Source organism: Falco rusticolus, chromosome 8 (assembly GCF_015220075.1).
Source record: "Falco rusticolus isolate bFalRus1 chromosome 8, bFalRus1.pri, whole genome shotgun sequence".
Classification (NCBI taxonomy): domain Eukaryota; kingdom Metazoa; phylum Chordata; class Aves; order Falconiformes; family Falconidae; genus Falco; species Falco rusticolus.
The window spans coordinates 19,096,512-19,121,891 of record NC_051194.1 but is presented as its reverse complement, the minus strand read 5'-3'; the positions used below and the strand labels follow the sequence as shown (position 1 = coordinate 19,121,891).

The window sequence follows — 25,380 nt, the reverse complement described above, 5'->3', positions numbered from 1 at the left end:
TTTACTTTCTGCATTCTGTGAGCTGTTAGCAAATGGAGAAGAGAAATTATTAAAAAATATTTGTTCCCATTTGTGGTACTTGATGTTTGCTATCATCTATTCTGATTTTCAGTGTAATTAATATTATTTGGAAATAAAGTCCTTGACACTTATCACTTGTTATTATTGTACTGAAAAGCATAAGTTAAATGCCCGTTCATAGTACTTGAAACTACTACAGACTGAGACCTTTTTTACCTACTTAATTATCTTCAATAATGCTTTTGTACCAAAGAGTTTACCATTATGAACACACCTGGATTCAGATAGCTACTGTTTTTCATCCTCTTTGATATGGATTTGACTGCAAAATTAAAAGCATACTGGTCTCTTATTTAGGTGTTTAGAGAAACTGGTTCTGTAATTAGTTGTGTAATGTAACCATATGGATACATCACCTTCCATAGCTTCATCCTCGTGAAGCATTGCAGTGGTTTCAAATGTATTTTGTCATACTGATTTGAGAGATGGCTCCAACAGTGCTGTCACACAAGGAGAAATGTCCAGTGTTCTCAGTTCTGTAATTAAACATCCCCAGTGTGAATTGAAGGCTAATCATTAAGCAACAGAAGATAAGTGCTCAAACATTGCTTTGAATGATTGCATAATGTATGGTGTGATGAAATAACACTTGGGGAATAAATTATTAGTTCAGTGTAATGAAATTAAGCTAGTAACCAAATACTACTTGACTAACTTTCTTCCCTCTATTCAGTCACACTTTTCCTTGACCTTTTTTTTTTTTAAGAGATAGTTTTATCCCTCTTTAAAATTCTGCTTATTTTTTTCTTGCTTATTTAGACCTCCCCAATATGTCGTGGGATTTTTTTTCCTACATCTTCCCATTTACTTGTCCTTAAAATTTTCAGCTTAATTGTATGTAGCTCTTAAATGTTTGTCCTGCTCTTCCTTTTATGTTCACACGTAGGGTATGTAGCTTGGAAGCTTAACAGAGCGCTGGTTTGCTGGAGGAACAATGAACTTCTCACTTACAGAGCTTCCAGCGTGAGAAGCAGAGGCCAGATCTTACAATTCACGCAGTGGCTTTCTCAGTTGAAGCTATGCTGCCTCCTCCTAGCCCGTTTGCTCAGCGGTCTGTAGGCTTGTGATAGTGCACTTCACTTTGCCTGTCCTTTATTCTTGACTTCTGCCCGGTGGGATGCCCAGCTCTATAGGTTTTCCTTGATCTGCATTTTCATTCTTACACCACATGTCCCGGTGATGGACAAGCAGCAGGAAGGTGACATTGACTTGGTTCCTGCCAGTATCATTCCTGCTTGTAGATTAAGACAGGAGTGTATTGATTTACTCTCCATAACTGGAAGCTATCTTCACAAAAACGTGGTCTTAAAAGCCTTTTACATTGGCTAATTCATAATTTATTACCATTCAGAAGAACTTATTATTTGCCAGTGGCAAGTGGAGTTCTAGTGCATTAAGTTTTTAATATTTATTTCTTACAATAGCATTCCCTGCAAAGGAAATGATTTGTTAGTGGTGAGGAATCTCAGTGCTGTCACATCTGGGCTGAGGCACAGAGAAGGAAGTTTATCTTTCTATTTATTGATAAGATACAATTTAGCATTAACTTTCTTAAGCTTCTATTTGTTATTCTTTACTAACTTTGAGCTTCTGTTGGTTGATATTTCTATTTGCATACCAGAAGGAAGTACAACAATGGAAACTATAGTTGGAAAAAATTGTATTTGAAAACTAAGAATTCTGATTCATTGACATGAAAACTTCATCATCCTTTTTTCACAGTACAGATTCTGTATTAAAATGACAATGAGCGCAGTAGATGCATTCTGCTAAAACCTTTTCTTATGGTGCATGAAATCACAAGTCGGGAAATGATGAATAGCCTGTCGCTGTGTGTAGTCTGCATCCTTTTGAAAATGTTATTCTTCTATGCAGCTGTTAAAATGAGTTGTCATAGCCAGACAACTGCTTTGCTTCTTCTGTTAGGTTTGAAGTAATTTACAAATACTTCGTTGACATGTTGTCTGGTTTTTTGCCTCAAAACAGTGGCGCTGTTACCATTTCTTTTTGGAAGCAGTCCAACAGGTCCATTAAAAAGAAATGGATATTTGATTCCTTTTCTTTAAGGGAACAGAATGTTCTCTCAAAGACCTGAAATATTTGTGCTTGCCCCTCTGTTTTAAACAGACTTCTTTCTAAGACAGCTTTAAAGCTGAGCATAGCATTGTAGAAGCAATGAAAGAGATCCATGCAGTAGGCCTGTTGCCTTTTTGTGCAGTGAGATGCCCTGAATTACCTAATCTCTAGATCTGATGCGAAACTGTCCAGTTTTCCCTCCGTTAATCGGTAGCAGTGCTTCCAGTGTTGTTGCTTCTTCTGGCCAAAGCTGGAGGCTCCTCTCATAATTAATGAAGTTGATTTTGTTTTCAGCAGGTTTTCATAATATCTTTTTTTTCCCCAGTTCTTGGCGTGTGTGTGTGGCAGACTGCGGACTGATGTGACAGCTGGATTTGGTGTTAGTTGCATATATTGCAAATATTTTGCAAAGAGTAACATTGCATTTTACCTTTCTTGGTGCTCCAGTGCTCAGCCATCCTGGTCACCTTCAGCAGATCACACTCCAGTATCCCACTGCAGTTCTTGTACTGGGGGGCCCGAAGCTGGGCTCGCTGCTCTGGCTGTGGGCTCCTGAGCACCCAGTATGGCTCTGCTTGTGGCTTGGGGTGCTGCTTCCTGATGGTGTGCCCATGGCTTTTTGCTAGGGCTAGACATCAGTAGGAGAAGTAAATATAATATGGAGGGATTGTTTTTTTTCTAAGCATGATTTATTATCTGAAGGAAAGTGTTATGATAAGCACTTTTTTCAGTCATCCATTGTATATCTGTGTGCTTTCGTTTTTATGACTTTAATTATTAACTAAGCCTGTTCTTTCTCAGGGGCACGAAGAGAGACCTTTTCTTTATGGTCAATTCATATTGTTTATTTTTAAGTAGAAGAGAGTGATTACTTAGTAGATTACTTCAGATGTTCAGCCAGTGAGCTAGTATTGAGCTACGAACCAGAGCTCTTCCTCTTCAGTTTCCTTAGCTGAGGAGCAGAAGCATGTTCCCTGATGTCAGAAGACTAGCAAATGGGGTAAATACCTGTAAGTTTTGGTTCCTAATTATCCCCAGACACGATGTACATCAGTCATTTGTAGCTGCCTATGACTTCTGCCGAGCAAGTCCGTCTGTATTCCTTCTGGTCTGTGGTAAGCACGCAGCACGTGGCAGCTGCGGGCCGGGAGGTGCACGCAGGCTGTGAAAACCACTGCACATGTTGGGGTCACTGCAGTGGCCTCTCTGGGCTGGGGCTGTGTGAGTGCTGCCAGCGCTAACTTTCCTGCTTGTGGGTAGAGGGGTTTGCTAGTAGAAACAGCTTTGTATCTATGAGTGCTTTTTTTGGATTCTTGTTTTCAGCAGTTTTTAGAGAGCACTAAGGATCATATGCTTCATCCCCGGGCTGCAAGTTTGCTTGAACAGAAGCCTGAACAGAAGCGGTTCTCTTTCTAAACAGCTTTTTCAAGTTATTTCACTTGTGGCTGTTAGTTGGTGTGCGATTCTCTCACCTTTGTCTTCTCTTCAGAAGTTGTTGGTGTTCAAAAGTTAGTAATTTACTCAGTAATCTTTATGACAGAGATTAGGTGGGAGTGGTGATACGACTCCCTCTTGGATATTTTGCTAAGCTGCTGTCTGCTGTAGAAGGCACTTGTGAATGCAGAAAAAGTAATGTGAGCTTAGAGATCCAGTCCTTACTCCCCTGGGTGTACTCCTAGTTATTCTGGCTTTCGCTAGTGTCTCTCTCTTGTACCATGTAGAGATCACAGTCTATTGTCTCTCAGACTGGGAAGGGTATGTCCCAAAGGATGCAAGTATGTTTCTTCACGATGGACTCATTTATCAACACAAGATACTAGACCTTGCCTCAGTAAATCCACAGCCCGTTGCTTATAGCTGCAACAGATGAGCATAATTTCGAACATGGATTTCTGTTCCTCATAAAAGCTAACACAATCACATCAAGCTTAATACATTTCGCAAGTAGTGGGCAGGAGCTGTTATTCCTGATACCTCTTATGATGTATCTGCAGGAGAGTATGTCTTTGAGTGGAGAGATGTTGTTAGCCACTGCTTTGTATTTATGTTTTTTCAACCTCTTTTGGAGAAGAGGGGGGGTTTGCTATGTGATCCTGTTATGGTGCAAAGGAATTTGCTAGGTAATGTGCCTGGCGCTCTGCCTGCCTTCTGGTAGTGCCATGCTTGTGCTGGGAGGGAGTGAAGTCTTTCTTTGGAGAGGGAAGAAAATGCAAGGCAGTCTATTCCTGGTATATTTGATATAGTCCTCTTCCTTGCAGGTGTTTGGTCTGTTTCCCATGGAAGAATTTTCCAGGAAACAGAAAAATATAATGAAAAATTTCTCACTAATGTTGAAATTACATTTGTGTGGTGTCTTTACATAGCACTGTTAAACTTCTTATCAGAAACAACGCTGGCAGGAGGATTGGATCTCTTGCTTGTGGGGAATTAAGGAGCATTTTTGATACCAGTGTTAGTAGTGATTTTGCTGGTCCTAGTGGTTCCACTGTAGGAGTCATCATCATAAGGGCATTTATTCTTTCAGTGTGAAAAGTTCCTGGGGTGCTTAGCAGGCAGGCCATTCCTAGGTTTCCCTGGGCCTCCCGTATTTGCATCTGATAAGTTATGTGAGTCTTCAAGGCTGTGGCATATGAGAGTCTTCACAAATGTGGTTTGGGTTTTGTGATCCTTTGAAATGGTGGTAGAATCCAAATCAATCAGAGGAGTCGGCATCGAGGGTGGGATGGCTGTCTACAAACTCAACACCAGAACTGAGCAAATTTTACCAAATCCATCTGTCAGGTATGGAAGAGTGGTACAGCAGAGAAAGAAGGAACTATGACCAAACCCTTGTACTACTTTGCATAATATTTCTATGGCAAAGTAGCCGTACTTGCAAAGCCCCACTAGGGAAAGGCGTTACTTTGTGGCACAGGATGGCCTCCCAGTGCTTTGGACAGGTGTATTTTACATATACTTCAAAAGTTAGAGTTGACATTGTTGCCGTAGAGAAATAATACAGGTTGTCTCCATCCCAGCCTTTCCACTTACTTTGCAAGTATTGAATTCTGTTCAGTGGCATTGCATTGGTGTTTTTAGAAACTCTCAGCTGTTGAAGCCAAACTCTTCACATTTTAATTGTTAAATGTTTTTTGCATTCCTCAATTCACTTGTGATTTTGATGCAATTATTAAGCTAGGCTTTAGGGATGATCCAAGCTACGTTTCTAACCTGTTGAGGTTTTTTGGCATCCATTCTACTTTTTTATATTATTTTTGAATAAACAAACTGCTAAATATTTACTATAAAGCATATGAATGCAAACATCTTTTGAATGCACACTTGAACTTTTAAAATCATAGTACTTCTGTCTGCATTTGAACATACTTGAACTAGAGAATTTATTCAAGGCATATAATACTGAAAAAATATTTACAGTAATGCTACAGGAATCCATGTACAGTTCTGTACAGTTGAGCTCAGGTTGTTGGAGCAAATGTCATCTGAAAGTCTCATGCTTATATCTGAGTACATGTTTTGGGAAAAATGATAAGAATTAGGTCAAATGCCTTTAAATTCAGTACCTGAATAGTAAAAATTCAGGATGCTTGCTGCTAAGTGATTGTCATCACTCTACAGTAGAGACTTTTATCTTGTCCTGCATTATCTCTTCAGTTCTTTTTGAGCCCAGCAAACTTCAAAGTTATCCTTCAGTGCAGTTTGTCAGAAGCAAAAGCCCTTTCAGATTCCAGATCAAGCCACAGAAACCATAGCTGGAACTTCGTATAATTCTGTCCTTTTGTTCAGAAGTAAAAGAAACATACAGCAGTTTTCCCGTTGAAGTGACATCAAACCCAGCTGTCTTCAGGAAGTAAGGAGATGGTTGCTGGCATGCTGCGGTGGTCACAGCTTTGGTTTTAAATCTTCCTTGCACAATATGTTGGTTTCAGCTGTCCACTGCCTTCTCGATCTGCTGCCCCCATGCAACAGCTTACCACCTCTCAGTTATGCTGCTACAAGATGGTGTGCTGTAACGTAAAGTAAGTCACTGATGTGATACAGAATAAAAATAATCTTCCAAAAAGAGGAACCTGGGACATCGGGCAGCTGTTCCTCCTGTTCTCAAATCCTTTTCTGTAGAGTCTTATAATGATGTACTTTTTGTGTTAATCAACTGTAGCTTGAAGTCACAGGGGGAGAAGTAGTGCTGACCTGATGGGTCAGAAGCATTTAGACATCCATTATATAAATCATGTGAAATCTAAATTATGCAATTGCACATTCCTTTTAATACCTAGATAAAATCAGCACTCAAATGCAGAATGTCTGCCTAACCCCAGGCAAGGCTGAGTGAGTATTTGAAAAAAATGATTTGCGCATGGTTTTTTTAACATCTCTTATTACTGAAGGCTTCTTTCTTTAGCTGAGGTTAGTCTGCAGCCTTTTTTGAGATAAGGTTTTCTCCAGGTTTTTGGTTGCTTGGATATCGGCAATTACAAAAACACACTGAAATTGTGTGTAAGCAAAAGATTGTGTTTCAGGCAATTAATGAGTGATTAGGATTTCCTGAATAGTTACGATGGACTGATAACAGTTTCATGAGTTGCCAAATCTGGAATATGTTACCGTACGTCTTTGGAGGAAAAAAAAAAAAAACCAGACTCACAACAGCATGGGATTCTTCTTGGAGTAGCTGACTGGTTTAAGGCTTTAGTTTTGTTGAATATTTTGTTGTGGTGGCTACGTTATTCTGTATTTCTTTTGTGTGCAAATGCTTTCAATTTTGCAAAAGACAAATAATTGAGGGCTATTGCAATTTTATTATTTCAGACTCCTCAGTGTTTTTGAGTAACCTTTTGAAAACCTTTACAGAAAAAGTTTGTATAGAAACCTCTTTCAGAATATTTTAAAGTTTTGCTGATCCTTGGGGAAGAGCAAAAAAAGCCACAGAATGAGAATAAATTCTGATGTAGTTCTGGTGGCCAGGGAAAGCAAGAAGGGATGTAGAGAAACTAGTGCCAGAACCTGGCCTTCAAAAAATTAGGGAAAAAAATACATAAGATGTGCTTGGATGAAAGTATTGAACATGTAACTGAAGCTTGCAGCTTATTTTGGTTCTCCAGTCATCTTGTCATATTATTTAATGCAAGTGAGTTCATAGCTGTGGATTTGTAGTTGTTTAGAGTTACTTACTTTTAATTATCAAAGCACACATAACTGAAGAATATGTGGTATTTGTGTTTGTTGCTCAGCCAGTTCTCTCAAGCTGGAAGTACGTCTGCTGCTTCCATTCCTTCTGACCCATTTTATTGTTTTACTGGAGAGTTTAAGACTGCAGATCTTTTCTAGATCTTAGGGAAAGAATCAGGTAATAAGCACCAATGCATGTGTTAAGCATTAGTGGATATCAGGAAAAAAAAAATAAGGCTTTGGAAAGAATGGCTTATTGATCTGGGTCTTTAACTGGCTGCAGTGTCTGTATTTCTGATGCCTATCAATGTCCTGTCTCATACAGCTTTTTAGCCACCTTTGTGTTGGGTGAGGGTTGTGCCAGTCTTCTGGCTGGCATGTCAAGGTAACTACATTTGGACAGAGCTGGTTTCACATGGAGCTAGTAGCAGAGATCTGAACCTAAATTCCCTCTGGGAATCTAGGAATAACCCTTGAATTATTTTACCTTTACACCAGGCAGCCAAGTTGCAGATGTAGTTAATCTCAACATAGGCTAATTTATTTTTGATGAATCTGAAGTCATCTAATTACTAGCTTAGTCTGAAATTTGCTTGTGAGATGTTACTTATCCTACCTTTAATCTGAAATACTTAACAGGCTTATTAATTGTGTAGGGGAGGGTAATGTGTTTTTTGCCTTATTTACACATGAACATAATGCAGAAAAAAAATGTACAACTTACAGCTTTTGTATGCAGCGTTGTACAGTGTGAAGCGTAATTTGAATTTTGCCTTGCACCTGACTCGGGGTGTCCACACACTGCAAATGCTTTTGGAAATGGTACTCCATTTGAACTACTTGGCTGGTAGGAGGTGTGTGTAAGCTGGTTCAGGACTTTGAAACATGAATGCTAATGTAGAAATAGTGTGTTGCGGGGATGCATCAGTCAGCTTGAAAAAGTCTTGGCTGCTTATGGAGTCCTTGAAATCAGCTGCTGTTGGCGTGCTTAAATTCCTCGATTAAAGTGGTTATGATGGAGGTGCTAATCTGAGCAGTCAGCAGTGAAATGCAACATTCTAAATTGTTTTCCTTTTATAAGTCCTATAAATGAATAGATGAGTGGATCTGAAGAGGTTTCTTTGCATCTGCTCTGGCATAAAAGTTGCTATAATCTTGAGCCAGTATTTTCCCCTCAAGTTTTTATTTGGGATTTTTTTGTTTATATAGGAAATAAAAACTAAAGGGGCTCTTTACTAGGTATTGAGACAGTTTCTAAGGTAGTAAATGCTACTTAATGTTTTCGTAATAATAATAATAATAATAAAAGCTTGACGTCTAGTCCTGCTAACTGCGTAACAACATCCAGTTATTTAAGGTAGCTTTTGGTGTAGTTGTAGATGCACATGGTCTGAACAAATACGTAGTGTGGGGCAAGTGCCCGTGATGCAGTGGAAGCTCTGAAAACATGTTGCGTTTACTTCAGTAGTTTCAGTGACTTCACTGTATAGATCATGCAATTGGAAGTTTCCCTTGAGTTTTAAACATACAGAAAAACTGTTTTACTTCGTGATGGATTAAGATTAGAGTGCACATAGGTTCTGCCTGAATAGGTTTATTTGGAGGATCAATTAGGTGAACCATTAGTGCTATTGTCAGTGCAAAAGCAATAATAGGAATTGTAGCTGAGAACTTGAGGTAATTTCTCTTAATTAAAACAGACCAAACCAAACCCAGTACCTTGCTCCTAGTGTCTGTGTATCTTTCTACAGCCAGTTCGTCATAGCTATATTTCTGATGTAAACGTTTTACTGTTAAAATTATCATTTGCAGGCAGAAAGGGTTTGTCTTGGGGTATTCATACTCTAGAGTTGTGAAAGCTAATTCGGAAGTGTTTTAGGAAAGTGATTGCAACCATTTGCAGTGCTAGGAACGATAAGCCTGATGACTGCTTTAATATACTATTTAAGTATTGAGATTTTTCTGCTCTAAGCAAGAATGTGGACTGCTAATCTACTGCACACATCCAGTATCTGCCAAGAAAGGCTGAGTGACCATATAGTTCAAGGCATGAACTGAGACAGCTGAAAAGCAACACTTGTAAGCTGAAGGTATAATTAAACCTCCTGTTAGGCTGGGAAAGGGCTGCAGAGTCCAGCCGGTTGGAAAATAAAGCCAGTTTTCATCTGAAGTAAAACGTGATCAGTAAGCCTCAGGTGGAGCATTGCAGTAAGACTTGCTGGATTACCCCTTAACTGCTGGCTGCTCTTCCACATCCTAAGATTTTGTTGTTGTTATTATTATTGATTTGTATTTTTTCAGCTACCAGCATAAGCTGAACAAGTAGTCACTGTGGAAAATGTTACAGCAAGGCTTAATGTAGCCCCCAGACCTCGCCTAGCTGTATTTAAAACTGCATTTGCCATTTTTTTAGTAAGCTGATTCTGCATAAAATGGTACTTTTGAGGGGCAGGTGTAGAGAAAGTGATTAAATATGTATATATTTGGGACTCAACATATTTATATTCAGCAAAATAACTTGCATGATGCGCAAGTTTAGCAAGCCTTCATGGTTGGGTACTCGGAATGGTGCAGGGATGAGTCATCAAACTGCTACAATTACACAATTCGGTACTCATTGTCCTTGTAAATACAACATATTAATATAGGATGGATACAGGCAGTTTTGGATTACTGACTCTTTATTCCAGACGTTCAGAATATTAAATGAGAGTTAGGGTGTCTTTGAAATGGTTACGCAAGGAATATGTTAGACGTGATCCCGCAGTACCTGTTGAGGTAAGCCTGCCCCTAAGAAGTAATAAGCTATTATGTACTTACAAAAACCCCAAGACATGGACGACTTGAATTGGCTGAAAGATCAAAAGCATCTTCCCCATCTGATTTTAGAAACTACACCTGCTGCTGAAAACACTGGATGTCTCTTGGGATTGCAATAGTTATATTTTTTTTCTAGTGATGCCAGTTTGCTCAGTGGAAATACAGACATGCTGGAAAATAGCTGGTAACTTGGACAAAAGTAGCACTTTTTTGTTTGTTTTTTTACTGCAACCTACTTTTTTTTTTAAGGTTTAATCAGTAAATTATATATATATTTAATTTTTTTTTTTTTAAATTTATGAGAACCTGTATTACACTATTTCTGAAGTTCTAAAAGCCAGCAGAGTGATTTTGCTGTTACGGTTCTTACTTCGTTGGCAATTATGCTTTGCAGGTTGGGGTATGAATTAAGAAATTAACTGCTCTGCCAGGCTTCAGAATGCAGTTTTATGCCTATTAAAAGGATGTGTCATCACCAAAAGCTCTGTGGTGGAGTCAGAGCCCTTGCTTAGTGTTTCATGGAATTGGATCAGAAGAGTAATTCTAAACTGTTGATCATGTTTTTAAATGAAATTACGTACAAACAAGTTACGTAGTGTAGTCCTATCTGGACACAGCCCATACTGATCTGACTTCTGAGATTAATTTCCTGTTAAGCCAGACATACTGAATATTAAAAGGTATGCAGTTACTTATTTACAGATCAGCAAATAAATTTTGTAATGAGGTTAAGGTGAAGACATACTTCAGAAACAAAGTGAAATCAGTGGTACTAATTGCCAGTCATCAAAGCATTAGTGATTAAACAAGATAACTTGTTTAGTACCTGCTTGTAGTCTTCTGAACCCATAGAAATAACTGTTCTGGAACATTTAGGTGAAGATTTTGTTTCTCTGAGCAGTGACAGGAGCAGGAGAATGTTGGTTTTGGGGGATTTACTGCTCTGGACAAAACTTCCTGATGGGCCCTTGAGAGGTGTCAGACTGGGTATGTGAAAGCATTGGGTATCTTTTAAAAAAGTTCGTATCTACAGCTTGTGGTCAAACTACAGCATTTCTTTTTAGAGACTTGAAACACAAACTAGGTAACTGTGTGCTGGTACTGAATTTACCCCATCTTCCTGTACGCTTTTTGGTGGTTAGTCAAAGGCCAATTAAAAATGATGCCTTATTTTCAGCCTAAGGGTTTCTTTTCTAATTTTGCCTTCAGCTGTTGGATCTTGGTAGACTCTTTTAGTATTTCAAGTCTATTTTTGTTTGAACTTTCAGCAATAACTGCACTAAAATAAAACCTGGCAATTGGCAGAGTAGCTAGCTAGGTAAGAAATGGAGCATATTGAGTTTAATTTGTGCAGATCCCAAGTGCTTATATAAATCAGCTAATTTAAGCTGAAACTAGCAGTTACTAACACAGATGTCAAATATAGACAAGTCCGTGGTCAGCAGAGTTAACTTTCAAGTTAGAATCATAGAATATCTCAAGTTGGAAGGGATCTGTAAGAATCATTGAGTGTGGTTCCTTGCTCGTAGGAAGCTTGTAGGACTACCTAAAACTAAACCAAGTTTAACTGGATGAACCTTAGAGCTTTCTTTTCCAATGCTTTATAGTGACTGTGGACAGCGGATCGAGTTTATCTACCATCAGATATTTTCAGAGTCTTTATTTGGAAAATCATTCGGCTGTGGGCTCTCTTTTCTACTTTTCTGAAGGGATTTTTTTCTTTTTCTTTTTTTTTTTTTTTTTGCATAAAGGTATCACTTGATTATCTCTCTAAATTAAAAAAAAAGATGTGTTTTATCTTAGTACATAATTAATGGAGAAATATTGCAAGGAACCATTTCGTACAGGCAATCTGAGTGAGGTTAAACCCATAAGCTGGAGCTGGTTGTTGCTGGTGCTGTCTTCTCTGTGGAGCCAGACGTCCGATTTGAATAACCGTCCATACCTTCTTACACAGATTCCTTTGACATGGAATCTTTTATGTTGTTCCTCTGTATATAGCCTATGGCTATGCTTCTGAAGAAATTTTTTTGAAGTGATGAGTCTTTGCAGTGGTTAGGATGCTTTGTCAGTGACCACCTATTTCTGACCCGGCGTTTGGAAGCACTGTAGTATTTTTTGTATTTCTTTGCAGATGTATATCTACAGATTTTGAGGGGTGTGATATGTAAGGGGTTTGGTGCATCTTGTGCAGTTTAAGTAGTGGTTTTCCAACTTCATTTAGCTCTTGTGCTACAGTATATTAAGGCTCTCAGTAGTTAAAAGAAGAAAATCCTCTCATATTCCTGATCAAGTGTCAAGTTGTTGTTATTAAACGCTATTTAACAGGTTCCTGGATTGGAAAATAGTGACCATGACATCCTAAGGAGAGGCTTGCATTCATTTTGAAATGCTTTAAACCACCCGGGGTTTTTTGTCTGTACTAAAAGCAGGAAGCCATGAGGGACACACGCTCATCGCTTTCAGATGGTAAAGGTGGTTCCCCAGCTTTTTCCTTACTGATGTGGTCCAGTCGCCACCCAGGATGGTGGATTCCTCTCCTCCTCTGGGTGAATGTGTAATTAATGCCTTCAGCAATCCTTGTGCTGGCAGAGCTGGCTTCAGAAGGCAATGTGAGTTCACGGAGCTCAAGCATAATCTGCTTGGTTTGACTTCAAGATATCCAAGTATGTGTTAATTATTTTTTAAAATTGTTTCTTCAGCTTCTCTAAGGTCAGATGTAGATGTGATTTGTTAAAGGAGATCAGAGTCTGTTTAGCTGAACTGTTTTGATTAGTTTTGCTTGTTTTGTAATTTTAAGTGAAATTTCCTGGTATGCTTTTCAGTGAGTAGGGAATTTTGTCAAAAATCAGATTTTAAAGACATAGCTCAGTCTTTAACTCAGATCAGAATTACTGGTGTAGTCTCAAGGGTAGTGGGAAAATAGTAGTTCTTGTTTTCTATCACTTTCCCTTTCGTTTTAGCCAAAAATACAATAATTGAAGACTGCCTTTTTTTTTTTTCCCCCAAGGTAACACAGCTACTGTCTAGTTTTGTCCATCCATTCTTTGTATCCTGGGAGTCCATTCTTGGATAGGGAAAAGTTTCTCATCAAAGAAACTTAGCAATGTTCTCTGCCTTGCTAGGTACTATTCCTGCAACTCGTGTGTCTTGTCCCAGTTCCCAGGATTACTGCTATCACCTCTGTAATTGCTCTCTAGATACTGGCACTAAAACTGGGTTAAAGAACAAAGCTGCACCATGCAGTTTCTCTTCAGAGTCAATTAAGTGACTGAAGGCACTCCCAAGTCCTGAAGCATGGTGCAAACCCAAGTGTTACCTGCTTTATAGCTAAGACAAATTTGGTAGGAATCTGGTTAGCCTGTGGAGGATAGATTTCTGCTAGAAAAGACGCAGCTTTTTTTCATATCTGTCATGAGTGAGATGAGCCTTGCAGGCTGAGTGCCGTTCATCTACAGAAAAACTTAGGTGCTTTTGCACCAAATGTTGTACAATCCTATATACATGGAACTATTACGCTTGAGATGCCGGTTTTAGTTGCTACCAAGTAGCTAAGGATCTTCACTGAAACCGATTCATGAAGTTTTATAATACCTACAAAATATTTTGCCTTTGAGGATCATTCATGGTTGTTCTTTTTTATTAATTTGGAAGCTTTTCATAATCTCCAAAGGAAATGAGCTTTTTGTAATTATGCTTGTCAGTTCCTCTTTCTCCCCAAGTAACTGTTGAACCTGTTTGCCATGTTCATCTGCATCTCAGAAATCCCAAAGACTTGCGGTATTGTGGAGCAGAAAGACTAAAGAAGGCTTGAAGTTACTGCAGAACTAGGCAAGGAATATGAGATGCAAATCTTCAGGAAACAAGCTTTTAAAACTAAAACTACAACTTGTAGAGCAATTTGTAAATTTTACTGCCATTGCTGGTTTTACTGTTAGTGAAAATAAAAGACAGAGGCTTTTCTTGGTGTAACTTTATTCAGTTGGGTTATAACAACTATAAGGCAATGGAAAACATCTCTGCTTAGACCCATTGTTATCACTTCGCTGTTGCTGCCATTCTCAGTAGGGGATGGAGAGCGCTTACTCCAGGCTGACTAATTAAGGAATGACAGCTGGTTGGAAATAATCATTCTACTCTCGCAAGAGCTGTGAGCAACTTAACAAGAATTTCTGGAAAAAATGAACTTACAAACAGGATTAATTGACCATATTTAGAGGCTGTGCTTCCACTGTGAGAAGCTGCTAGGCTCTTGTGTTGTGGGGGTGAAAAATCAGCCATGTTCTTTCAGAGCCTGCGAGCGCAGGTCGCTCGTATTGCCGGGGCTGACGGCCCTGCTAGGGTAACTGGAATGAGAGGTCACAGTTTGCAGGTCTTGATGCTGTTCAGCAGCAGAGCTGCAGGGAAATGAAGTCAAGTCCATGTTAACGCCACCAAAAAGCTACTTGGGAAACCTGCAGAGGTGGGGTGGGCAGCACGGTAGTTTTATATAGAGGGTGGGTGAGGTTAACAACAAGGTACACGTGGAGAGAAGGGACCAGCAGGACGAAGGGAAGAGTTGGACTTGGGGATGCCTATCTATCTTCTTGCACAAGAGCTGGAGGCCTTCCTGAGCAAGGACTAGTGACACCAGCTGTTAGGAATTTTGAAATTATTCTTTTGCCAAGTGCTGTGGATGTACAGGACAGATTAGAGTTGTCTAATTGCTTTTTCCAGGACATGATCCTCACCTGGCCATCTTTTAGTCTTCAGCTAGTAGGCTTAAGTGCTTTAGAGACACATTATAGCCTAGGATGTATGTAATCAGGGGAATGACCCAAAAATTGTTTAAGACAGAAATAGAGCAAATTTATTTGGAAGAGAAGATATAATAGGGAAAACAAACTATATATTTGGGAGCAGAAGGGGAAAGAATGAAGGAAGGATTAAAATCTCAAGCTCTAAAATATGGTAAGAAAATTGGACTGAGTTTAGGATGGGAAAAGAGGGAAAACACCATAAATGAGGTGGTAGTAGATACCATTAAACTAACACAACTGCCTACTTCCTGGTTAAATGCATAAATACAGAAGTTAAATTTCCAGCCTAAAAGTCAGTCTGTGTAGTCTGCCCTCATGTTCACAGCCCAGATGTTGAGAGGGTATGGAAATATCAGCAACAGTACTGCCTGTGCCAGGTCACCCATTTGTGGATCTAAGACACTGTCATCTTAGCCAGGAGTGGGCTCTGATGCTCTGAAAGAAGAGGGACAAGCGGCAAGGGGTAGGAGAAGTGCAGTCCCTCCTACTTCTCCCTTGTATCAGTGGACATGCCACGGATGGAGCATGTCCCTAAAGCCTGCCACCCAGTCTTCTTTACCTAGGCAGCAACAGAGCCACGGTAGAACTGAATAGGTGTGCACCAAAGACAAAACTTTGCTCTGTAATCTGCTTAGCGTGGAAGTTTGCTCAGTTTGGTGAAGTTTGTGTTATTGCCCGTTTTGCGTTACAGTGCTGCTCTGCAAGTTTTATTATGGATTCCTAGAATGAAAAAATGTGACATTTAGGAGTTAGTTCTTATCCTGCATCCCAGGGAAAGCTAGCGATGATCTCTGAAGGTACTTCCCAACCAAGGAGCAGAAGAAAACAGTGGTAGAGTCCTGCCATGACCTACCGAAGGGAAGATAGATTGGAGCTAAGTTGGTATCATGTGAGATTTCTGTGAATATGCTGACCCAAGCCATCAACGTTTGATATTCTCAATGAGAGGTCCTGTTCCTTGCTCTTAGCTCACAGGATCGATGCATATATTTAGCCTTCAGCTGCAAAAGGGATGACATGCTCTTACTCATTTAAGGACATACTAATTGAAAACAGTTAACAACATATAATCACTGTAATGAGTATTTCTACACATTCAAATTTAAAATAAAATGAAGAAAAGCCCTGCATAATTCTCTGGAGTCATGTTTGCTTTCCAGAATAATGTAACTGGTGTGGGCCAGTTGGGTACCAGTGAGTCTGTGGCTGATGTGTGCTCCTTCTCGTGGCACCGTGTGGCAGGAGAGCATCGTTCGCCCACCATGTGCACATAAGTGGTAGCGCTGGTTGTGAACAGTCTGTAGTTATGAATAACTAGAATGGCAATTGAGGAAGTATGATTTTGAAAATGTGGAATGTGGCGTTTACTTTTCCAGTGTTACTGTTCTGTGTATGTCCAGAAACACTAAAATACATGTATCTGTGGAGTAACACAAAACCTTTGCTGCCTCTGGCCATCTCCTGGGCTTGTGTTTTGTCATTGTCATGTGTGTTGTAACTAGATATACTTAAGTTCTTCCATCACCCAGTGGACATAGTTTTTATAATGTAATCTTTTGTCCACGTGATACGTGGTTTTTCATACCTTACTGCAAGGCAGAAAAGGTTTCAAGGTAAACTTCAGACAAAGCAGTGTAGTCAAGTGGTGGAGGAAGGCTTGCCTGGAGGGGTAATACTGGTAATCTTGGGGGTTTTCTGGGTTTGGTGTGGTACATCCCTTACACGAGGAGGAGAGGAAGCAGTGAATGCTTTTGAGTGGAATTGTGTTTTTTGAATGGGGATGGATGTAGTTGTTAAGGAGTTAATCCATAATCTGTGACGGCAAGAGTAAAGGAATTGTGTGACTTATTCCATCATGTGTTTCACTTGAGTGCGTTGTTCCTCTTTCTACTGAGACAGCTGGTAAGAGGGGAGAAGGCTGAAATAAATGCAATGTTTTAAGACATTTAAGGGCTTTTCACAATAGCCCTCTGCCAGTTTGTTGGTGTCTCCTGGGGGCGAATGATAGGGAGGACAGGGTTGGTGGGAAGCTAAATGAGCGGTAATTGCCTAGGTGTGGGGTACCAATGAGTAGGTGGAAATAGATGGTAATTGTGTTATGGACAGCAAAAGGGAGCAGAGAGTTAAGAAAAGGAAAAGGGAAGAATTAAGTTAAGAGTTTGAAAAACTGAGGTAAGCTGTAAAAGAAACATTTGCAGCTGAATGTTTGTAGAAATTCTTACATCTCTTGTTCTCGAACAAAAGGGAAGAAAACAGTAGGGAGGAGCAGTTATAATGTGGGGAGAACACTGTAATTAAGTCAGGGTAAAGAAAGATGGTGACTGCCAAGGGTTATAGGACACAGACTGTGGCAGGGTATTACAAAGACGTTCTGCAAGAACCGTCCCTCCTCCTTGTGGTAAGCTAGAGCTAGGAAACAAAACCAACATATTCTGTTGCATGAAGTAGTGTATAGTGATTTTTTTTCTTTTTCTTTTTTTTTTTTTTTTTAACTAGATGTATGCAATTTAACTTTGGCAGAAAGTGCTGGTTGATTACTTTGACAGGTTTAATTACTTTGGCTTGAGTAGGATGAAAGTGAATTTATTTCCCAGTGAGAAAAGCGTTGAAAGGCTGCATGAAAACCTGTCAAGGGAAACTGAAGAGGGGTTGGGGAGTTATCTTTACAGTAAATGGAATTGATAAACATGTCAGTTAAAAGGGGAATTTATTCAAAATACCCAGGTTTTTTTGGCCAGAAATCTTTGATAATTCTATTCACTGGGAAAGTGAATTTTATCTGTTAAGTTGATTTGCTTTTTCATAATGCTTGTAGAGCAAGGAATTACCATAGAATAAAGAAATTGAAGTTCGTTTGGTTTTTTTTTCCCCTAGAACACGTCAGTAATGGAGGATCAGAATGAAGATGAGTCTCCAAAGAAAAATACCCTATGGCAGGTAGGGCTAACAGTTGCGTGGAAAGAGAGTTGGCATGATTTTGTACATTCCTGCTTTTGAGAAACTTCCAAATCTTGCATCTGCATAATCGTCCTTGTATGTAGTTGATTGTATCATCCTAAAATTATCTCAGCCTTCAAGTGAAGGGTAATGCCAATGAATAATACTTGAGAAATTACTAGATCTTCTCAGATTTTGTAGTTTGTGCTGACCTTGGAAGGCCAATTCTGCATCAAAGGATACTTGAGATACAGTTCAACCTTTCTGAGCATGTGACTGTCCTTTAAAAGGGAAATTTCAGCACCTTCACATGGCAAGCACTTGCAACCCATTTGCTTTGAAGAAGTTTGGGAATATTTCAGAGCTGACAGTTGTTCCCCAACAGCTCTCTTGGTCTCCTGAAGGGCTCAGAAGAGCCTGGCATAAATCGTTGGTTCTATTTACTAATTAGTAATGAGTCCTGGAGTGGTGTTCTTGTAGCATCCTTATCTGTAGGTAAAGCTCCCAGGATTTTAATGGTGTTTTTATGTGTGTGTCCCAAACATTGACATGAGCTGTGTTTCCAAAACAAAGCAAGCCCTTGATATCGTGTAATTGTCCGTTTTCATTTATGGCCAGGCAGTTTGACACTGACATAAAGGTCTTGAATTTTTGTGTTAATTAGAATATTAATATCCAATGTCAGCATGTCTGTAAATGTGCATTAATTTAACTGCTGGAACCCGAGTAAATAATTTGAAGAGGGAGACTGCAATATGCAGCAGAAATCACTGGTTTAATCTGGAAAAGTTTCTTCTGAAAAGAGTTAAGTTCCTTCTGTTTAAATGGTAAGAGGTGTAAGAGAATTCAAGTCTTTCAGTGTAAGAAGTGAGTTACAATTACCAGCAAAGTCCTTTCATTGATCTTTTATCTATGGAAGATGAAGTTTATATGGTGTAACTTGTAGCTTTGAGAATGTTTTGTTATTTGCTTGCATCTTCTCACATACTCTTCCTTGAGAGAGTTCTTTATAAAGCTGTTTCTGTTTTTTATGTTTAAATACTAATACTCCTTTTCTAAACACAGATAAGTAATGGAACTTCATCTGTGATTGTCTCAAGAAAAAGACCATCGGAAGGAAACTACGAAAAGGAAAAAGACTTGTGTATTAAATATTTTGACCAGTGGTCTGAATCAGATCAAGTTGAATTTGTGGAACATCTTATTTCACGAATGTGTCACTATCAGCATGGACATATTAACTCTTACTTGAAGCCCATGTTACAACGGGACTTCATCACTGCGTTACCAGGTAAACTAATCCTTATTTTACAAGAGGTGCTTTTATAAATATTTTTTTTTAATTCTTTGGGTGTATGCAGCTTTTCAGAATGTCCTTCAGATTGAGATTGTCTTGTATAAATAAAGTGAAGCTTCCTAATTAAAAGAAGGGCAGGAGGGTAGCTGAAATCATTCCCTTCTGTGATTAATTGAATTGGCCACTGGATGCCAGTGTTGTTCCATGTAAAAGTAGTTTGAGTAGCATATCCGGAAGACTAGTTTGTGTGTAATTTGAAACTTGAGTTGTTGCTAAAGTTGTATCTCTGCAAGCTCTGGTCTAAATTCCATTTTCATATGGACACCATAGGTGTAGAAAAATACTATAAAGGTGTTTTCATTCATTCATTACATTTTAGTTTTGTTCTGAGTTTCCTAAATCTTAAATAAAAAGCTGCCTGCTTAGATGAGTGAATCTGGTTTGTCTGGTCTTGTTACTGACTTGAGAGCAAAAGCACTTGTGGATTTTTATTCTGTAGTCCAGCCATGATTCCTTCTTTCAGTTGCTCGGAACAACTTTTGTTGTTTTTTACAATGTAAATACTGGGAACTGTTCCCATGCCCAGCCCTTTTTGAAGGTGATGTGGTGTGTGAGGAATATCTGTATAAATTGACCCAGGAACTTAATCTGAGCTGATTGAAATCAATCTCCTCTTGAACTAATGTCACATTAAAAGATAACAGCGCAGTACTACCTTTTAAAAAGATAGTCTCACTTCTTTTAAGCAAAATTCTTTTGTTGTACATGGAAATAGTCTTTGCTTGCTACTATCCTTACTGATTTTACACCTGTGAGGATGCAGGAAAAATGGAAAACGTTTGTGGTATCTGGCTTCTTTTCGCTTCAGTGGAAAAAAGTGATAATTCTGCTGTGCTGTTCCATAAGTGGGTGGCAAAACATTTACTTTGCAGGATCTGTCCTTACAAGTTGGGCAGTGGTTGGGCTTTTTACTGCACATCACAGTTGTGGAGTATGGCTAATACTGTATCAGCTGTTGCAAGTCCCGTTGATGAGAGTGACTCAGAAGCCTCATCGATGAGCCTATGCTCATTGTTTTTCCACATCTGTCAACAGTGTTTCCTCTAGCATGTGAAAAACAACTGTCAAAAGACAGTGGTACGTGGTGGACAGCGTAATTGCGAGAGTGACTTAAGTCACTACTGTGCTTTTGATTCTCGTAATTATCTTTAAGATGTTGATCTTAACACTCCTTGCATGGTCTCATGCAACTTCTGCTTCTTCCTTAATCAAATTGCAACTCTGACCCTTGAGCACTACCTCATCACCTTTTATTAGGAAAGAAAGTCCCTTCCGTATCTGTTTTGTGTGTTAGAACTATAGGAGCGCTATACACTGTGTCAGGCAAGTAAAACCCTGCCAGGCTTCTTCTGAAATGTGTTTCTAAAATAATGAAAGCCTGTGCAGTTGGATGATCTAAGTGACTGTTTCGTATCTGATGTTAGTCAGTTTTATAGAGTTGACATCCCACATTTGGGTTTCATTTTCATACAAAGTGATATTTACACATTGAGCTTTGAAATCCCTGTGGATTTTAATTGTTTTAATTTCTTATTGAAATTCAACCAAACCTTCATCTGGTACCTATAATCAATAACAGATGTAACTTTTCAGCATTTTCTATAAAACTGCAAAAGCTCTTGTAGAGGCATAAGAATTGAGCATATTTTTCTTTGGAAAATGAACCAATAAATGCTAGATGCATTTTACTGTAGAAAATTGATAGGTTTTAGTACCTGTTGGAGAAACTGTTTATGAAACTGAATGCTTATATCTTTTAATGTAAAATAGGTATGTGCAGCTATTTCAGATCTTAATGCATCTTAAACTTAGTCCTGTATGTTGTCTGAAATGCTTAGATAGGCCCACTGTAATTACCTGTGCTTTGGACCTGTTTCTACTGTGTTAAGTAGGATAAATATTTTACTTGATGGTTTTTTTTTCTAATGCAAACAATTTAAATCTGTGCACTTTTGCAAGCAGTAAAAATCTTAAAATAGACTTGGTGGCAAAGCATTTGTGTATTTGTGCTCAGTATGCAACTTTCAAGGCTCCGTGTGGTCACAGAAGAAGAGATTGCCGTATTTTAACATCAGGAAACACTTGAGTTTCTGACTTTGTAAAAATCTGGTTTTAACTGTGGCCAGTGTAATACAGAACTGTGAAAATTATGCATCTTAATAAAGGGCTTCTGCCTGGTAATTTGCAGTTGATCCTTAAAACTCAATGGTTTCATAATGAACAAGCTGTGTGTGTAAAGTGTGCAGTCCCAGACCGATGCGCATACGTGTATATGCTCTGGCTGTTGTGGAGATGTGGTAGCTCATTGCAGTTAACTTTTATGGAAAACCTGGATTTAGTTCAGGTAAAGGTTAATGAGCATTTGGTACTAGGATTACACCACAGGCAGGAGCCTGAAAAAGCCTTGGGTTAGTGAAGTGAATAAAAATAAGCGGAGCACTTGTCACTTGGATTTTGTCTCTCCAGACACTGAGTCTGATAGTTCTGTAGATAGGCAGTCAAGTCTAGATCTTCTCAGGAACATTCCTGACCTGTAGAAAACAAAACTGACCTTAGGAAGGAAGATTTTCCTGGTACTTTATTTGGAGAGTTACTGTCCTTGGGAACATGTTCTAGCCCTGTCTCTAAATGTTTGGTCTGATGTTACAGTGAAATGATTTTTTTAAAACTGGATTTTGAGAGGGACCTGGGTGTTAGCCTGGTACTTCTGAATTCTGCACGTGCCACAGAAAGGCACCAAACACATTGCAATACCCTGTCCTGTTTGCACTCTGGAGCAGTCTCCGTCACACCGTTCCCCCAGGCGGAGCAGAGGCTTTGCTGCGGGGGGTGACTTTTGTACCTCCTCTGTCTGAGGAAATGGCATTAATGCCCCGGTGCCTCTGCCAGCTCTTCACCTCTGCTTCACATCAGCTTGTTGACAGCCAGAAATGGCAACAGTGATCTCTCCAAGAAAGGCTTAGCTTTTGGATGAATTGGTGGTGGCACCTTGGTCATTCAGGTTGCATTTCTAGACTTGAAGCTTGAGAGGAGGCTTTGGAGCCAGGTTTTCACAACTGTTTGTCAGAGGGTTGTTACTGCTTTTTCAAAGGCAGTTTTGTGAAAGATTGAACAATTGCAAAATGTTCCTGCTTTGTTGTGTCTCATTTTTCTTAATATGGAGTACTATCTTTTTGAAAAATAATAATTCATAAGGAAAAGAAAACAAAGCAGTTGAATGCAAGTTGCTGAGTACACACATTGTATTACATGGACGCATTCATTTCTGTATAGGAAATCATTAAAACCATGGACTTCAACAATCCTGTGTTTGCCTTGTGCTAAAAGGTCTTAAGATGGGGAAAGCAAGCCCTGGTGTATGTTGTCTTGTGATCCAAATACCTTTTTATGGTTTCAAAATTGTAATACAAATCAAATTCTTCAATGCTACTTAAATGACATGTACATTCTTACTCGCACAAAGGATTTAAAATACGATGTGGATTTCTAGTAATGGAATATGCTGTATATTAAACTCCTAAAGTGTTTGTGCTCGATTCAAAAACTATCGAAAAACAAGTGATACAGTAGTCCTAACTCTGAAAAGCATTGCAAGTTCCGCTCTCAAGCTGACCCGTTCAGTGTCTTCTGAAAGATACTAGAGGTACGGTGGAATAGGTGGGAAAACCTCAAACCCACCAAGAGCCAACCACAGAACCATGCACTGGCTGCCTTCAAAGGATGCCTTGCAATGTAGCCTTTTTATTAGGTTGGTTATTGGTAACTTTACAGCTCCTGGGAGCTCTCATCCCTCTTTCGGGAGAGGCTGATTTAGTTTGCTGCCAGGAGATGGCAGTAACAGATAAACTTTTAAAATATTATTTTGTGCGTGAATATAGTTTGAAGATCTTCTGTTTGTCAGTTTCTCCCTTGGGAATTGTTCATAATTTTTACATTTCAGAAACTGCTCAGAACTATAAGTGAGGTGTTTTGCAAGCCAGCATGGCTACTTTGTCCCATAACCTTTCTTTAAATACATGGTTGAAGTAAGTCCAGGGTTATGGTTTGCTTAGTGCTTTATGGCTAAAAGCACTTAAGCATTCCTTGTCTAAGAAGGTTTGTATACATGTGATGATTATTTTACTTATGCCAGTTGGGCAAAATTATGCCTCCCATCTTTGGAATGAGAAAAGTATCCAGCAGGTGGGTACCTGTTCAGCATGGATCCTGTTGTCCCATCTTTACTGGAGAGCAGTAGCAGTTTTGACCAAAAATGTGCTTAAGGGCAGCTGTTCTGTGACTGTACAGGCAGTTTATTGGATGAACTATGCATCATTCATTTGCTCATTCACCTACAACCTTTCAGATGCATGAGTAAAGAATTCTACACCTTAAAAGTGCAGACACTGAAAGATTTGCCTGTCATCAGTGTATCTTGTACTACCGGCTTGTTTGGATCCCAGGCTGGAATGTGTTTTTTCTTCTAACAAAGGGGAACTAAGGTCAGCTGAAAAGTTTAGTTTGATGTGTGCCCCAGCTCTTCTGCCATGCCACTGCCCATTAAAAACTCCTTTCACATCATCTTTGTATCTCTGGGAGAGCTGGAAGCTGGTGCACTTGTCATTCAGCCACATTTTGCAGAAATACTGTTGGCATCAGGGTGTTTTCCTCTCTTTTTAATAATTTCTGGGTCTGCTGGTTTAACTGTAACCTACTTTGGTTTTTATTCCCAGTTTCTTCTAACGTCTTCCAAACTTTGCAGTCATTCATTTTTGTATTTAATTAGTAACTTTGAAACATAGTAGCCAGATGCTGGTTGACCTGAATTATCAATTTTGTCATTTCCTAGCAGTATCGTTGCTTTTGTTAGCCAGTGATTTGACTAAATATCCCTGTGTGGGGTAAACATTAATACACCTTTAGCCCTGACCTATGGTGCACATGCTGGGAGGATAGTGCAGGTGCTGCTCTGGAGAGGGAGCGGAGGGCAATCTAACCTCAGGTGTTGTATGACGGCTGTTGAAAGAAAAATGACACAGTGAAGTGGGAGCCTTAAACACCTTTTATACAGGAACCTCAGCGTGCTGCTCTACTAATACAGAGTTTGTAATTACGATGGTTAATTGCCATATCATCTGTGCTGTTTGCTTTGGGAACTGCAATGATTTATGTAGAAAGTTCTTCCTCTTCAAAACGTAATGTGCTCTGTGCTGGCAAAATATGAGGAGGACTATTGTGTAATTACAGCATTGTAGATGTACTAGACAGTCACTTGCTCTGTATAGACTGATCTTACATTGTTGAATGTGACTATTTTGTACTGAACTGTAAAATAACTGTTAGATCTGTTCCTGTTTAAAACATGGCATGTGCCTTGTTCACACCTGTAACCTTCAAAATCCAAGAAGTGCTTACTGACCAGACTCATTTATTTTCTTTATTTTTATCTGGCTGTCCTCTGTTTTGCACAATGAATTAGTTTGTCTCCATGATACCCAAGGATTCATGATTTTAAACAAACTCTTGAAAATGACCTTGCAATGATTGGATTTTCTGGAAAAACCTTGAGAACTGTTTCGAATCACATCGCAGTAAGATAAATATATCCTAAGTAAACAGTATTTAGAATCTGAGAGTTATTTACTGGAAAGGTTGGGATGGGGCAGACTGGAAGACCTCTTAACAATGTATTTAAATGCCCTGGTGCTTTCTTCAAAGCAGTGATGTAGGAGATGGTGCAGTTCAAAGCTGCTCTGAGACATGGTGTAGCTGGGAGAGAATGTGCTGGTTTGGAAGTGGCTGGATTTGAGACCCACCAGCTATTTGGACCTTCATTTCAGTTATTTGAATCTGTTATTATGACTGGTATTGAAAAATTTGCGTTAACCCAATTTACATTGTAGGAGCTTTCACCATTTTTTAAAGCCTTTTTATAGTTCTCTAGATTATGTAGAAGAAATGAACAAATGCTCTTCAACTACATGTATTGGTTTCTCCTTTCTACTGCTGTTCATTTTTATGAAGGCCATGCCAAATTTAGCTTGCAGTAGGGGTCTATATGAGCACACTTTCTTAATTCTTAAAAAAATTAACAGTAGTTTCTTTGATTTTTGAGGACTATTTCAAGCCTAAAGTAGGCTGTTATGAGATAAAGTGGAAAAT

General features: G+C 39.1%; 1 protein-coding gene across 4 annotated transcripts in view; it reads left to right on the top strand.

Annotated features, from left to right (window-relative positions):
• FBXW11 (F-box and WD repeat domain containing 11) overlaps positions 1 to 25,380 on the top strand; it is a 74,636-nt gene that overhangs the window by 20,893 nt on the left and 28,363 nt on the right. For all 4 annotated transcript variants that reach the window (XM_037396924.1, XM_037396922.1, XM_037396923.1 and 1 more), the window contains 2 exons: positions 17,820 to 17,882; positions 18,948 to 19,173. In XM_037396924.1, the coding sequence (XP_037252821.1) occupies positions 17,832 to 17,882; positions 18,948 to 19,173 (277 nt within the window). In that variant the 5' untranslated portion in view covers positions 17,820 to 17,831. The remainder of the gene's footprint in view (positions 1 to 17,819; positions 17,883 to 18,947; positions 19,174 to 25,380) is intronic.